This window comes from Gopherus flavomarginatus, chromosome 2, assembly GCF_025201925.1.
Source record: "Gopherus flavomarginatus isolate rGopFla2 chromosome 2, rGopFla2.mat.asm, whole genome shotgun sequence".
Taxonomy (NCBI): Eukaryota; Metazoa; Chordata; order Testudines; family Testudinidae; genus Gopherus; species Gopherus flavomarginatus.
Window position 1 is genome coordinate 180,889,675 of NC_066618.1, and position 16,520 is coordinate 180,906,194.

General features: G+C 40.6%; 1 protein-coding gene across 1 annotated transcript in view; it reads left to right on the forward strand.

The window, feature by feature from the left end:
- The window catches only part of BMP6 (bone morphogenetic protein 6), a 169,093-nt gene that overhangs the window by 116,247 nt on the left and 36,326 nt on the right, over nt 1-16,520 (forward strand). Inside the window, exon 2 of the mRNA XM_050940083.1 lies at nt 9,046-9,238. Coding sequence (XP_050796040.1) covers nt 9,046-9,238 — 193 coding nt within the window. The remainder of the gene's footprint in view (nt 1-9,045; nt 9,239-16,520) is intronic.

Sequence of the window (16,520 nt, forward strand, 5' to 3'; positions counted from 1 at the left end):
AGCTGAAGACAAAATGGAGGGGTAACCAGGGGTTTATATAGTTTTTCTCTTGTGGATGGAAACCCCCCTCTCCTCCTGTGTAGAATCCAGCTACAAAATGGAGTTTTCGAGTCACATGGGCAAGGCACATGTCCATGCATGACTCAGTTTTCTAGGAAAGCTCAGATGTGGATTGGCATCTATCAAGGTCCATTGTTAACCAACTACTCCCAATTATTTGAATAACCCCTTCGTGCTAAATTGACCAAATCTGCCTTAGGTGCTTTCTACAGTAAACACTTTAAATACAAGCATGGAGCCAACGTTCATAACTTCAGATACAAAAATGATACATGCATACAAATAGGATGAATACGTGCAGAAGAACATAACCTTTGCAAAGATATGTTACATGGCATATCTAGCATAAAACATATTACAGTTATGTCATAGTTACACTCATAAGCATATTTCTATAAAGCATTATGGGGTGCAGCATCACAGTGGTATTGGTGATCTGTGATATACGGGAGGTCAGACTGGATGAACTAGTGGTTCCTTCTGACCTTAAACCAATTTCTAAGTGAGCTCCTAATTAAACCTCTTTTTTTTTTAAATATGGCATGAAAATCAACAAAAACAAGTAAATGTAAATGTTTGTTATGAGTCATATGTTCTAAGTGACCTCTACTTGTATGCATGCTACTCTTCTGTCATTTACACATGCATGTCCAGTTAGTAGATTTTAACACTTGCATGAAAGTTCTCATGTAGATGTTCACAAAGTTGCTTCTTCACAAATGGAAAATGGAGGCAAAACCCATTTGATTTTTTCCCCTGTTCTGCGCAATGCTGTCATAAACAGATAGCTAAGGGTTAATGTTCTTTTACCTGTAAAAGGGTAACAACAGTAACCTGAAACACCTGACCAGAGGACCAATCAGGAAACAAGACTTTTTCAAATCTGGGTGGAGGGAAATTTTGGGTGTGAGTTCTTTGTTCTTTGTCTTGTGTCTGTGCCCTCTCGGCTCTGAGAGTGATTTTTCTATCTCCTGTCTTTCTAATCTTCTGTTTCCAAGTTGTAAGTACAAGGACAGTAAGACAATAGGTTTATATTGTTTTCTTTTGTATTTACATGTGTGTAGTTGCTGGAATGTGTTAAATTGTATTCTTTTTGGATAAGGCTGTTTATTCATTTTTTTCCTTTAAGCAATTGACCCTGTGTATTGTCATCTTATTACAGATACTATTTTTAATGTCTTTTTCTTTCTTTTTTTATATAAAGCTTTCTTTTTAAGACCTGTTGGAGTTTTTCTTTAGTGGGGACTCCAGGGAATTGAGTCTGCAGCTCACCAGGGAATTGGTGAGAGGAAGAAGTCAAGGGGAAAATCTCTTTGTGTTAGATTTACTAAGCCTGACTTTGCATACCCTCTGGGTGAAGGGGAGAGATTAGATCTCTTGGTACTTGTGTTTCCAGGACTGGAAGCAGGGAATCTCCTAGGGTTGTCCAGGGAGGGGAGCCTGGGAGGAAGTAACAAGGAAACAAGGGGAGGGGGTTATTTCCCTTTGTTGTAAGACTCAAGGCATCTGAGTCTGGGGTCCCCCAGGGAAGGTTTTGGGGAGATCACAGTGAGTTAGGCACTGTATAATTCTTAGCTGGTGGCAGCGATACCAGGTCCAAGCTGGTAACTAAGCTTGGAGGTTTTCATGCTAACACCCATATTTTGGACGCGAAGGTCCAGATCTGGGAAGAAATGTTATGACAAATGCTTGTGTTAAAAATAGCATCTCTGTACTCAACAGATTGGGGTTTTTTAATGCATTGTTACATCTACTTATATAACCGTGGCTGAGGGAGGTGGATTCTGTCCCATCTTGCACAAAATCTAACGAGTTTTTTCTTAAGCTCCAATTCGTTTTATCCTGTTGAAAGCTATTATTGCATAGAAGTCAGAGGTAGTTGTATGGTTCCAATGGTGTTACCCACATAGTCTGTGTTTTTCATGAGGAATACTGATGCTAAAATATTAAGGGCCTGATCATTATGACAGTTTTACGTAAGTGTCACCCCACTGATTTTAGTGCATAAAACTTGTTATTGGAGTACAGAGTTGGCCCTTCAATTTGGTAGTAATGCTATAGTTGTGGCAGAAGAGGGGCTCTAAGTGGCTTCTATTTTCAGGGGCTTTGTAATTTTGGGGGGTGAGAGGAAAGGGGGAACTTCTTGGAGCTGAGATTCCTTATGTTTGTAGCCATACAAAAAGTGAAACTTGCTTTGGAATTATGGTTTATTAAATTAAATTTTAATAAATCAAATTTATTGAAGATGAAAGTGTGATTTGACATACATGAGTAAGTATTTAAAGTTGTCAGGATGCAATTTTTTTTAAACTTCAGATTTCAGGTTTTGGATATAATTAATATAGGATTGCCAACCCCAAGTGTTCAAAAATCATGAATCTAGGTCCCCAAAAGTCATGACATTGGCCTAAAAATCATGACTTTTAAAATATATTACTTTTTTTAGATTCCTTTTTTGTTATGCCTTCTGAATTCTGAGCTTGTAGGGTGCACTCAAGTTCATGTCTTCATGCTTTTCTTTGCAACCACAAGGGCTAGAAACTTATTTTAGAAGAGCTGTTTGTCACATAATCACCTGACTCTGGGAGCTGGGACTTAAAAAACAAAAAACAACCCTGCCAAATATGGCAAGACTTACAATAAAATAGTCAGGGCTGGCAACTCTACTTAATAAAGGCTAATGCCTTAGTTATGTTTTAAATGATTTTATGGAGAAATAGCGAAGCACTTGAAAATCAGTTACCCAAGGAGAATTTATTTAAATGACTATCACTATTCTTTGCTTCACTGTCTTCCAAGACAGGTATGAGAAGCAAGCTGAGTGAGGTAATATCTTTTATTGGACCAACTTTTGTTGGTCAGAGAGACAAGCTTTCGAGCCACACAGAGCCACCCACTTTGTGTCTCTAGTATCCTGGGACTGACACGGCTACTACACTGCAAGATACATGTGAGACATTCAAATTAAAGTATAAAGGTACAATCACTTAAATGTATTTGGTTAGATTTTTTCATTGTGTGATTGTTCTTTCTTTTTTTATTTAATTAATCAGCTTTCTTATATAGTGCTTTAAAATTAGGAATTGTGTTACAAGTGGTAGGTTATTTTTAAAACATGGAAATTCTGTGCAAAAATAGCTATTTCAACATTGGTTGAGAATTGAAATGCACAAAATTCAAATCCACAAAATGCCTAACTTTGAATTTCCTGACTTTAAATATTTATTCATAGTGTTATATTTATACAGTAATTTATTTGTTAAGAGCTAATGTAACATGCTACTGGCACCTTCTCTATTCATTACATATATATATATACACCTCTACTCCAATATAACCTGACCTGATATAACATGGGTTTGCATACAACTCAGTAAAGCTCTGACATGCTGCTCTGACCAGCGCATTAAGGGGGCCGGGCTGGGCCAGGGCCGAGGGGTTGGATAAGGGGCAGAGGGTCTCACCAGTGGTCAGGGGCTCTCCCCCCTGGGTCTAGGAGGCAGGAGCTCTGGGGGGGCTATTTTGGGGGTTCTGCAGTCCCAGGGTGGCCTGGGGGATTAGTGGGGAGCCGGAGCAGCCTGCTCCACTTCCCTTGCCCCGGCCCCAGCCGTGTCGCTCGGGAGAGGGAGCTTGGGGGAAGGGATCCCTCCTGCACTTCCCATTGGGCAGGTGAGTGCAGGACCTTTCCCCAACCCCTCCCAGTGACACGGCTGGGGCTGGGGCTGGGGCTGGGGAAAGGAAAGTGGAGTGTGCTGGGGCCGCATTGCTCCGCTTCCCTCTGCAGGTGAGTGCGGAGAGTGTCCTTTCCCCAACCTCCCTGCACCCACCAGTGGTGGGAAGCAGAGTAGCCCAGCCCCAGCCCGCTCACCTCCACCAGCTCCCAGCTGCAGCGCTTTGCTTCCCGCCGCAGGTGAGTGTGGGGGCCATCCTTTCCCCAACCTCCCCACGCACACCAGTAGCAGGAAGCGGAGCGCCACGGCCTGGAGGTGGCAGAGTGTAGTGGGCTGGGGCCACATTGCTCTGCTTCCCGCTGCTGCCGGTGAGTGCCTGTCGTGCTGGGTGGATAGGGGTCAGAGCAGTCAGGGGACAGGGAGCAGGGGGGTTGGGTAAGGGGTGGGGTCCTCAGAGCGATTAGAGACAGGGGTCTCTGGAGGGGGCGGTCAGGGAACAAGGAACAGAGGGGGGCAAAGCAAGTTCGAATAACACGATCTCACCTGTAACACTGAAATTTTTTTTGTCTCCTGAGGACCACGTTATATCGGGGTAGAGGTGTGTGTGTGTGTGTGTGTGTGTGTGTGTACACACACACACATACAGACATTTCTTATAACAATATTCATGTCTAGCCCAAATAAGCCCAAACCAAAATCCCAGATGCAAACACTCCCAAACTTCACAGCTCAGTCCCATTTCTATTTGCGATACTACAGGTCAGTACTGTACCAAAGAAACTCCGTAATAAATGAGTAAAAATAGAAAAATATATTGTGACTTAGAAGATAACTTTTGTATAAGGCTGTAATTTTTGTCATAGTCCTGCCATATCTTCTGCTGTTCTTCTCTGCTAGCATTGGCTATACTCGGAGCCTGAAGATTACCAGCAATGTGAAGCTCATTTTCAACCTGTTGACTGTTAAGATTCCCTTATTTTTTCTTCTACAATCAGTTTATAAAGCTCAGATACATACAGAAGCCTTAGGTTAGAAGTTTGGACTTTCACAAACTATTGATCAGACCAGCCTGAACAAATTCACATTGATAAAAGATTGGAAAGCAGCATAAGAAGTTGTTTTTTTCCTTTTGACTGTTGGTATTTTGGTGTGCACTGTCTGCTCTTTGAATAATGGGTCACCTGCAGATAGAACCTTGCCTTTCAGTGTTTACTGTGGGTTTTACAACATGAGTTCTTAGTTAAAATTGAACAGTTTCTAAATTATGGTAAAAAGCCCCACTGCAAACAGCTGTTGTGATTTTATGTTTAAAGCTTTCCTATAGAATGAAAACAACTGATGCTTAACTTGATGGCATGACAGTAATGAATATATACAATTTAAATGTCTCACCAAACCCACTCATACAAGGAGAAACATCATGCTGCACTGTATAATGGGAAATTTGAGAAAAACTTTCCGACCAACCAGTTAAACTTTTATGCTAGTTTCATACAAGCTTGATTTAATTTTTTCCCCAGTCCTGGGACATTGTAGGGATACTTTCTGGACTCATTTTAGAGGGACAAAATCAGCTTAAAAAATAACACTTCTTTCTGAATTTGTTGTACCACTGCTGTAACCACTAACGTCTATGTTTACTGTAGCTGAAAGAGATTGCAGAACAAAAGTTTTTTTTCCCCTTTGTTTCAATTACTTTACTCTGACAGCACTTTGAGTACAGTCAGTTTCATCATTTCCCCTGTAGTAATTTTTGTCAGTTTTCTCTATTTGTGTGGATCTTTTGCACCATGACAGTGATAAACAAAAACATTGTAAAAATGTGCTTGTCAGATCATAAAAACTGAGATGGGAACTCAGGGCTTGTATTGCACTTGAAATTACTTTGTACTCTTTTAAAAATTGACTAAATTTCATGTTGACTATATCCCTTTTAAGTGCATACTTTGGACTAGAGGTGGGGAGGAGGTACTTCAATAACACACCACTTCTCCAGATTGAAATCTGGAGACATTTTAATGGGAAAAAACTGATCCCCTTCATATTTGGTGTGTTCCTACCACGTGTCAGGTGGGGCAGCACTTTCCTTTTGCTCCTTACTGATGCTGAGTCAGATCTTGAGGCAAGGCTTCCTGTCTGTGACTGGCAAGAGACATGGAATGTTTCCTTCATTTGTTTCTTGTCTGTCTCTCTCTTTTTCTGATTTAAGTCTTACTGTCTCCTCCTTGTTCTCCTGTTCTCTCTCGTTTCCCCCGGCACCCTTTCCTGGGGCTCTTCCTTGTCCTGTTAGTTTTCTCCCCATTCTTTATTCATATTTCCATACCATTCTTTTCTCCATCTACTTTTGCTCGTCCAATCTCATCTTTTGCAACAAATCATGGAAAAAGGGACCTTTCTATGTAGTTTCCCCCCCATGCTGCTTTATTTAGCACAATATTGATTCAGTCCCATATTACGTGGCAAGTGTAGTAGACAGAGTGGGTAGCATAGTGCAGATCTGTTGCACTGGCAGAATCTGGGAACATGTAGAGGTATGGAAGCTACATGCTAAATGAGACATGCAGGTCTAATAAGTTCCCAGGCAAGAATTATTGTTTCATTCTTCCCCTCCCATCCCTCCAATAGCTGATTCAGAGCACTCCATCACCAATCACTATATACATCTGCCAGGGCCGGCTCTACTGTTTTTGCCGCCCCAAGCAGCACGCTGATTTGCTGCCATGGACGACGGGGGCAGTCCGTGTGCCATTAGGGCGGCACACGCATTTCCGCGGTGGCGGCAATTTGGCGGCAGCTTCTGTCTTCAGCCGGAAGACAGAAGCTGTGCTGTGCGGACAGATGAACATTGAAGCTGCCACTGAATTGCCACCACTGGGGAAACGTGTGTTGCCGTAACGGCACACAGACTGACCTCACCCTCCACTGCGGCAATTCGGTGCACTGCTTGGGGGCAAAAACACACAGACTGCTGCCCCCTGCAGATTGCCACCCCAAACACCTGTTTGGGATGCTGGTGCCTGGAGCCGGCCCTGACATCTACATATCTTGTAGCAGATGTTCATATCTTGGTCTCTGTCTCTTTAATCTTAACCCCCTCCTTTTTCTTGCTTGGACTCTTCTATGCTTATGAAATATGCCAACATAGTGTTTATAAAAATATGCTCCGTTACACTTTCTTCAGGGGATGAAAATAGATGCAATGTTCTTAGAAATAACCAGATATTTCAGCCCCTTCTACAGAGTACATACAAATAAATAAAGGCCTACTACTACTGGTTTGTATCAATCTCTTATATCATTCCACCTTGAAAGCTGATTTTAGATGGGATGGTTTAGTGGCAACATGGACCATCAGTAAGATACAGTGATTGCAATCTCAAATAAAAAATCCTATCTATAGTGTAATGAAACCTTTGGTTAAAAGCAACACCTGCCAGTAAAGAAGACCGGAAGGATACAGTCATTGAAAAATGTATTCTGAAGCATTAGAAGGGAATGATACCACTACTTGTACAATCAGTGAAGGAAAACAATGGGCAACCCAGCCCTCTTTCTGGAAGCTCTTAGACTAGTGGTTTTCAACCTGTGACCTGTGGACCCCTGGGTGATCCACACACTGTCTTAAGATTTCCAAAGGGATCCACACCTTCATTTGAAAATTGTCAGGGGTCTGCAAATGTAAAAAGGTTGAAAACCATTGTCTTAGACTCAATAGCCGGTACTCTCATTTGTGTAAATTCTAAACGGATCAAGCTAATATTTAATGATGTAGAGGTGCCAAAATTAATAGTCCTTTATCTGTGACCACAATTTGCAAATTCCCCTATTTATACCGTAACTTTTATAAAGCATTCGTAGTGCACAGTACTACAAAGTGTGCTGTGCACAGTTAGTTGTAGGTTAAAAGATTTCCAGGGAAGCTTCAAAGAGAAGGAAATGACTAAGTGTCTTGAAGGGAACCGCAGTAGAGTTCCAGCTAGATGAGACACCACAAATGAAAGAACAGCTTCCAACTGCAGATTAGTAATAGGGAGAGGACAGAGAGGAAGCCAAGATTGGAGTTGGGGGTGGAGGGTAAATAGGCAGAAATGAAAGGTTGAAGAGTGTCTATCCATGAGGTGTGTGTATTGAGAACAGTGATGTGGCTTTTCTTTTCTTAGTGAGCTTGAGGATAAGTCACTAGACTGGGACACAGGAGATGTGGGCTCAGTTCCCTACTCTGCCACAGATTTCCTGTGTCCTTCAACAAGTCACTTAATCTTCTCTGCCTCAGCTTCCCAACTATAAAATGGGCTTCTCTCCTTACCCTGTAGGATAATGTGAGGATAATTTCATGAACATTTTGAGGCACTCAAATGTTGTTGTAAAAGCCATATAAGTTCCTACCTAGATAGGAAGTAATCTGAAGATGATGGAAGATGGTGTGGTGGGAATGGTATGGGCTTTCTTCTTGAGCAACAGCAAGTTGACATGTTAAAGGGAAAAAGCATCAGGCTGATTTAAAAGGAAAATCTTCCCCTCACCACTGATCCATAGTTACATGTTCACATTGATAACATAATGTTGATTTATTTATTACTGACACAATTCCTGTTTCAGCTCCATTGGTGAGAGCACCTTTATTGGATTTTTAAAAAATCTTTGTAGTTTATAAACATTTTAAAACAAATTATTATAACATTAAAATCCAGGGAACAAAAACAAAATGACAATGGATTAAGTTAAAACCCAAACAAGGCACAATGAAGGTATACAAGGGAAGAGAAATTAAAGGAAAAACCTCTGGGGAAGAAAATGCAAATCCTAAGATGCAAACGTCTTTGAATAAATGCAGTTGGCCTGATTTGGGTCTCACTTTCTATACATGTCTTGTTTCTATTTACGAGTGTCAGTGTGGCAGGAGGAACCAGAGACACCTAACCAAAACCGAGGGCACTGGCTTCCAGTTCTCATGCTAAAGCAAGCTTCCACAAAGGGAAGAGGAACTAGGTGTTTTTGGTTAACTTTAACCCTGAACATAATGTCATACAAGTATTATTTTATTTTGATTGGAAGCCTAAAGCATAAACCTGGGAATCAGGAGGTCTGGGTTGTGTTTCTGGGTCAGCCACTGACTTACTGTCAGTTTTATCTGTCCCTCTCTATGCTTCAATAACCCCATCTTCAGAATGGAGAAAATAAATAATTTCCTCTCTCACAGGGTAACATGGGGCTTAATGAATGATGTAAAGAGCTGTGAGATGACAGAATGTATGAGAAAACTCTTATTAATTTCAATTTGTCACAATCTGTTTTTTGTTTTTTAATGTTTTAGTTGAATATGACAAGGAGTTCACACCTCACCAACGACACCACAAAGAGTTCAAGTTTAACTTGTCTCAGATCCCAGAGGGGGAGGCTGTTACTGCTGCAGAATTCCGAATCTACAAGGACTGTGTCATGGGGAGTTTTAAAAATCAAACCTTTCTTATCAGCATCTATCAAGTCCTGCAAGAACATCAGAACAGGTACATAAAGGACAGTCACTCTTTTTCACTAACCACAGAAACTGTGAAGCCTAGGGTGAAGGGCTCCTTTTTTAAAGAGACGGGAATATTCGAAAGGTGCAGAAATCACTTAGTAGAATATTTTTTGCCCAGGTTAATAGGGGTTGTTACTGTTCAGGTTTCATTTATTGGGAAGTAGACTTCATAAAATATAAAATGGATATGGACTGAATAAACTCTACAGCAGGAGTAGGCAACCTCTGGCACAGGTGCCGAAGGCGGCACGCCATCTGATTTTCAGTGTCACTCATACTTCCTGGGTCCTGGCCACCAGTCTGGGAGGCTCTGCATTTTAATTTAATTTTAAATGAAGCTTCTTAAACATTTTAAAAGCCTTATTTACTTTACATACAACAATAGTTTAGTTATATAGTATAGACTTATAGAAAGAGACCTTCTAAAAATGTTAAAATGTATTACCGGCACGCAAAACCTTAAATTAGAGTGAATAAATGAAGACTCGGCACACCACTGCTTAAAGGTTGCCGACCCCTGATCTACAATAACTTAGTCTAGAATATCATTCGGGGAGTATAATTTTGTTGACTTAAAGTAAGACAAGAGTCTAGGAGGAAGCCATGTAATTTTAGACTAAAGGTTCTATATTGCTAATATTATTAATGCACACTAAAATGGGTATGTTCCATTTCAAATAGATGCTAAAAGGATATGTAATAGAGCCTGTTCTGGAAATCTAGAGTGAAACTGCTACAGAAACATTGCTAATCAATGTATTCCTCATTCTCTTCCAAGCTGCACCTTTGTAAATCGGAAGTACTGTAACTTGATTGACTTTAGGGGAGTGACACCAAGGAAAATGAGAAGGAGAAGATAGCCCCAGAATTACAGGAGCTGAACTTTATATTTTGATAGGTAAAGAAAAAAAAGTGCTTTACTTTTACAGGAAGATCAAATTCAATGCACTGGAAAACTATGTAGGTTATGATTTCCAGGAAATCCCTCTGTTAAAGGTTAATTGATAATCTAATCACTGAATCATAGAAATGTAGGACTGGAAGGGACCTCAGTAGGTCATCTAGTCCAGCCCCCTGCACAGAGGCAGGTCTAAGAATTAGCTAGACCAGTGATACTCAGACATCCGTGGTTCAGGAGCCAAATTAGCCATCAACATTATCCAAAAGAGTCACAGCAGTGTGTATTAATTGTTTCATTTACTGTCTAATCGAGCATCTATCTATTGAATCTAAATTCTCACAACAAAATTACTGACCAAGTATTATTATTTTATCAACTACAGTTGGTTAATAACATATTGACCAATTAGGATGCTTTTACTAACTTGGATTGGTTAATAAGTAAATCACATTAAAGAGCCATTTGTGTCTCCTGAGCCTCAGTCTAAGTATCACCGACCTAGACCATCCCTAACAGGTATTTGTGTAACTTGTTCTTAAACGCCTCCCCCACACCCTCGCCCTCCAGTGACGGCAATACCACAACCTCCCTAGGTAATTTGTTCTAGTGTGTATCTACCTGTGCAGCTAGGAAGCTTTTTCTAACATCTATCCTAAATCTCCTCTGCTGCAATTTAAACCCATTGCTTCTTGTCCTGTCCTCAGTGTTTAAGGAGAACAATTTATCACCCTACTTTTTATAACAACTTTTTATTTACTTGAAGACTGTTATGTCCCCCAGTTATGTCAGTCTTCTCTTCTCCAAACTAAACAAACCCAATTTTTTCCATCTTTCCTTGTAGGTCATGTTTTCTAGACCTTTAATCATTTTTTTGTTGCTCTCATCTGGACTTTCCAATTTGCCCACATTTTTCCAAAAATGTAGTGCCCAGAACTGGACACAATACTCCAGTTGATGTCTTATCAGTGCTGAGTGGAAAAATTACTTCTCGTATCTTGCTTACAACGCTTCAGCTAATATATCCCAGAATGATGATCACTTGTTTTTGCAGTACTATTACATTGTTGACTCATATTTAGTTTGTGATCCACTGTAACCCCCAGATCCTTTTCAGCAGTACTCCTTTCTAGGCAGTCATTTCCCATTTTGTATTTGTGCAGTTGATTATTCCTGCCTATTTGTAGTACTTTGCATTTGTCCTTATTGAATTTCATCCTATTTATTTCAGACCATATTTCCGTGTTGTCAAGATCATCTTGAATTCTAATCGTGTTGTCCAAAGTACATGCAACCCCTCCCTACTTGATATCATCCACAAACTTTATAAGTGTACTCTCTATGCCATTATCCAAATCATTTATGAAGATATTTAATAGAACTAGACCCAGGACAGATCCCTGTGGGACCCCAATCAATGTGCCTATCCAGCTCGATTGTGAACCATGATAACTACTGAGTACGGTTTTCCAAACAGTTGGTTTCTGTAGGCTATATTACTTCAGTTTGTTTATGAGAAGCTCATGAGAGTAAGGCTTTTGATACTGTCTAAAATTGAGATATATCACATCGCCTGCTTCTTCCCCTACCCACAAGATTTGCTCCCTTGTCAGAAGAGAATATTAGGTTGGTTTGACATGATTTGTTCTTGACAATCCATGTTTACTGTTGTTTATCACCTTATTTTCTTCTAGATGCTTACAAATTGATTATTTTCTCCATTATATTACTGGCACCGAAGTTAAGCTGACAAGCTGGGTTGTCCTTATTACCTTTTTTATAGATAGGTGCTATATTTCCCCTTTTTCCAGTCCTCGGGTAACTTTCCTGTCCTCCACGAATTCTCAGAGATAATCACTAATGGCTCAGATCTCTTCAACCAGTTCCTTAAGTATTCTACGTTATATTTCATCAGATCCTGCCAACTTGAAGACATTTAACTTGTCTACGTAATTCTTAACTTGTTCTTTACCTATTTTACCCTCAGATCCTACTCCATTTATACTGATGTTCACTGTGTTAATAATCCAATCACAGTTTTCACTAAATAAGTTAACTAACTAAAAAGGCATTTAATACTTTGGCCATTGCTGCATTTTCTATTATTGTCTTTTCCTCCTCCGTTGAGTAATGGGCCTACCTTGTTCTTGGTCTTCTCCTTGCTTCTAGTGTATTTTAAAAATGTTTTCTTGTTATCCTGTGTGTCCTTAGCTAGTTTAATCTCATTTTTTGTGTTTGACTTTCTAATTTTGTCCCTACATGCTTGGGGGGAGGGAGTTGTATTCATCCTTCATAATTTGTCCTAGTTTCCATACTTCCTGTCTTTCCTATACATTAGGATAGTTTGCTTTTGTGCCCGTTATAATGTTTCTTTTTTTTTAAAAAACCTGCCAACTCTCCTGAACTCTTTTTTCCCTTAGATTTACTTCCCATGAAATATTACCTACCAATTCTCTTGAGTTTGCTAAAATCTGCCTTCTTGAAGTTCATTGTCTTTATTCTGCTGTTTCCCTACTACCATTCTGTAGAATCCTGAACATATCATTTCATGATCGTTTTCATCCAAGCTGCCTTCCACCTTCAAATTCTCAACTAGTTCCTCCCTGTTTGTCAGAATCAAATCTAGAACAGCCTCTCCCCTAGTTGCTTTCTTCACCTTCTTCAATAAAAAGTTCTCTCCAATACATTCCATGGACTTCCTGGATAATCTGTGCCTTGTATTATTTTCCCAAAAGATGTGTGGGTAGTTGAAGTCTCCCATCACTATCAAGTCCTATGTTTTGGATGATTTTTTTAATTGTTTAAACAAACAGACTCGACCACCTCTTCTTCCTGCTTACGTGATCTATAGTGGAACTCCTACCATAATATCACCTTTGTTTTTAACCCTTTTATTCTTGCCCAGAGACTTTCAATAGGTCTGCCTCCCACTTCTATCTCAACCACAATGCAAGTGTATACATCTTTGATATATAAGACAACACCTCCTCATTTTTTCCCCTTCCTGAACAAGCTGTACCATTCTATACCAATATTTCAGCCATGTGACTTATCCCACCAAGTTTCTGTGATACCAGTTTGCTGTAATTGTGATTATTCATTAATATTTCTTATTGTTCTTGTTTATTCCCGATACTTCTTACATTAGTATACAGACATCTATGATCATTAGATTTCCTGTCTGTATTTCCTCTTGTCTCTCCTTTGTTCCTGCTGTGATTGTCAATGTTGGCCCCAGATTCTGACCCTTCACCTAGGTCTCCATGTTTTGGACTTACCTGTGGGCTTTTGTCTCCTGCTATATAAGTTTATTCTTATTATTTGAGGCCTCAAATATGACGTGTGTATATATATAGTGATGGACTCAGGCCAGAAGGATATAAGAGGGTAGTGGAATGCAGGTATATTAGCCTCAGAATGAGCAGGTCCCTGTTCCCTGAATGCCAAACAAGGGCTACTCCAGGCCAGTCAAGACACCTGAGGCCAATTTAACCCGTTAAGGTTGTTAGGCTAATGCTGGCACCTGACCTCAATTAACTGACAAAGGGTCAGTTAAGGCTGTTAAGCTAATGGAGACAGCTGGAACCAATTAAGGTCCCACTTTTACTGCTTTAAAAGCTCTCCTTGCCAGTTCTCTTGAGAGGAGCCCAGGTGAAAGGAGCTGGAGGAGAGGAAGCATTACTGAGCCCTGAGGTAAGGGTGAAGCTTGGGAAAAGGGAACATGGGGAAGTGGCCCAGGGAATCAAAGCAGCATCAGTGGAGGAGGGAAGCCACTAACAGCTGCTGTCATTAGGGTCCCTGGGCTGGAACCCAGAGTAGAGGGCAGACTCGGGTTCCCCCCTTCCTCCCTGCATGATCCTCAGAGATCCCTTGAGAGGGGAAACAGACTTTGGTCCAGGTAGGAGACCAAACGGTGCCTATGGAGCTCTAAGGAGCAGCAGAGACTGTGGGTATTCCACCTTTCCATCTACCATACCGGCCTGTGATGAAAATAGATCAACAAGCTGTAATCTTTGCCGCCATGCTGGGAAAAGGAGGTCATACTGAGGGCCTTAGTGAGCTTCTGAGGCCACTGAAACTGCCAGGAAGCGTGGGACCCACCAACATAGACCTGGAGCTTTGTCTATATATATAGTTCCTATGTTGAACAATAGTATTGAGTAGGAGCCTGATACAATGCCCTTTGAAATCAATAGTAGTCTTTCCACTAACTTCATTGGGCTTTGTATCAGGCCATAGGCTCTCCTAGCTATACTAGGCTTTGACTATTGTATAACAGGAATCTAATAGACAAATGGACATTCAAAATATAATGATATAGACAATCTACTGCCTACGAGAAAGCCCTGGACTTTGCTGCATGTTGATACTTAGCAGAATTTGCAACCAGTACAGTGACAGCTGGTAGGCCGCTGGTGTCAAATAAGATGTGGGGGGCAAAGATAGGGAAGATAGAACTTGTGGCACAAAAATTATAAGAAATATGAAACAATTTGCTATATTTAAGGGATAACATTCATGGCAGTGAAGCATCAAGAAAAAAATGAGATTAATGGTCAGTTAAATGTCAAAGTAAATCTGAGCCACATAAGCAATTTACTGGCTAATGATGCTATTCCTATAATAAAAGGAAAGAGAAGATGCAGCAAACTACAGCATTAAAAGGAAATATTTTCTTTTCCTTGTGATGGTTTGCAAGGTGGTGGTGTTTTGTGATGTTTCTTTCTCAGACTTTCCATTGATGTCTTTTTTGGGGTCATAGATTCATAGACTCTAGGACTGGAAGGGACCTCGAGAGGTCATCGAGTCCAGTCCCCTGCCCTTATGGCAGGACCAAATACTGTCTAGACCATCCCTGATAGACATTTATCTAACCTACTCTTAAATATCTCCAGAGATGGAGATTCCACAACCTCCCTAGGCAATTTATTCCAGTGTTTAACTACCCTGACAGTTAGGAACTTTTTCCTAATGTCCAACCTAAATCTCCCTTGCTGCAGTTTAAGCCCATTGCTTCTTGTTCTATCATTAGAGGCTAAGGTGAACAAGTTTTCTCCCTCCTCCTGATGACACCCTTTTAGATAACTGAAAACTGCTATCATGTCCCCTCTCAGTCTTCTCTTTTCCAAACTAAATAAACCCAATTCTTTCAGCCTTCCTTCATAGGTCATGTTCTCTAGACCTTTAATCATTCTTGCTGCTCTTCTCTGGACCCTCTCGAATTTCTCCACATCTTTCTTGAAATGCAGTGCCCAGAACTGGACACAATACTCCAGTTGAGGCCTAACCAGCGCAGAGTAGAGCGGAAGAATGACTTCTCGTGTCTTGTTTACAACACACCTGTTAATGCATCCCAGAATCACATTTGCTTTTTTTGCAACAGTATCACACTGTTGACTCATATTTAGCTTGTGATCCACTATGACCCCGAGATCTCTTTCCGCCATACTCCTTCCTAGACAGTCTCTTCCCATTCGATACGTGTGAAACTGATTGTTCCTTCCTAAGTGAAGCACTTTGCATTTGTCTTTATTGAACTTCATCCAGTTTACCTCAGACCATTTCTCCAATTTGTCCAGATCATTTTGAATTTTGACCCTGTCCTCGAAAGCAGTTGCAATCCCTCCCGGTTTGGTATTGTCTGCAAACTTAATAAGCGTACTTTCTATGCCAACATCTAAGTCGTTGATGAAGATATTGAACAGAGCCGGTCCCAAAACAGACCCCTGTGGAACCCCACTTGTTATACCTTTCCAGCAGGATTGGGAGCCATTAATAACTACTCTCTGAGTACGGTTATCCAGCCAGTTATGCACTCACCTTATAGTAGCCCCATCTAAATTGTATTTGCCTAGTTTTTCGATAAGGATATCATGCGAGACGGTATCAAATGCCTTACTGAAGTCTAGGTATACCACATCCAGCGCTTCTCCCTTATCCACAAGACTCGTTATCCTATCAAAGAAAGCTATCAGATTGGTTTGACACGATTTGTTCTTTACAAATCCATGCTGGCTATTCCCCATCACCTTACCACCTTCCAAGTGTTTGCGGATGATTTCTTTAATTACTTGCTCCATTATCTTCCCTGGCACAGAAGTTAAACTAACTGGTCTGTAGTTTCCTGGGTTGTTTTTATTTCCCTTTTTATAGATGGGCACTATATTTGCCCTTTTCCAGTCTTCTGGAATCTCTCCCGTCTCCCAAGACTTTCCAAAGATAATAGCTAGAGGCTCAGATACCTCCTCTATTAACTCCTTGAGTATTCTAGGATGCATTTCATCAGGCCCTGGTGACTTGCAGGCATCTAACTTTTCTAAGTGATTTTTAACTTGCTCTGTTTTTATTTTATCTTCTAAACCTACTCCCT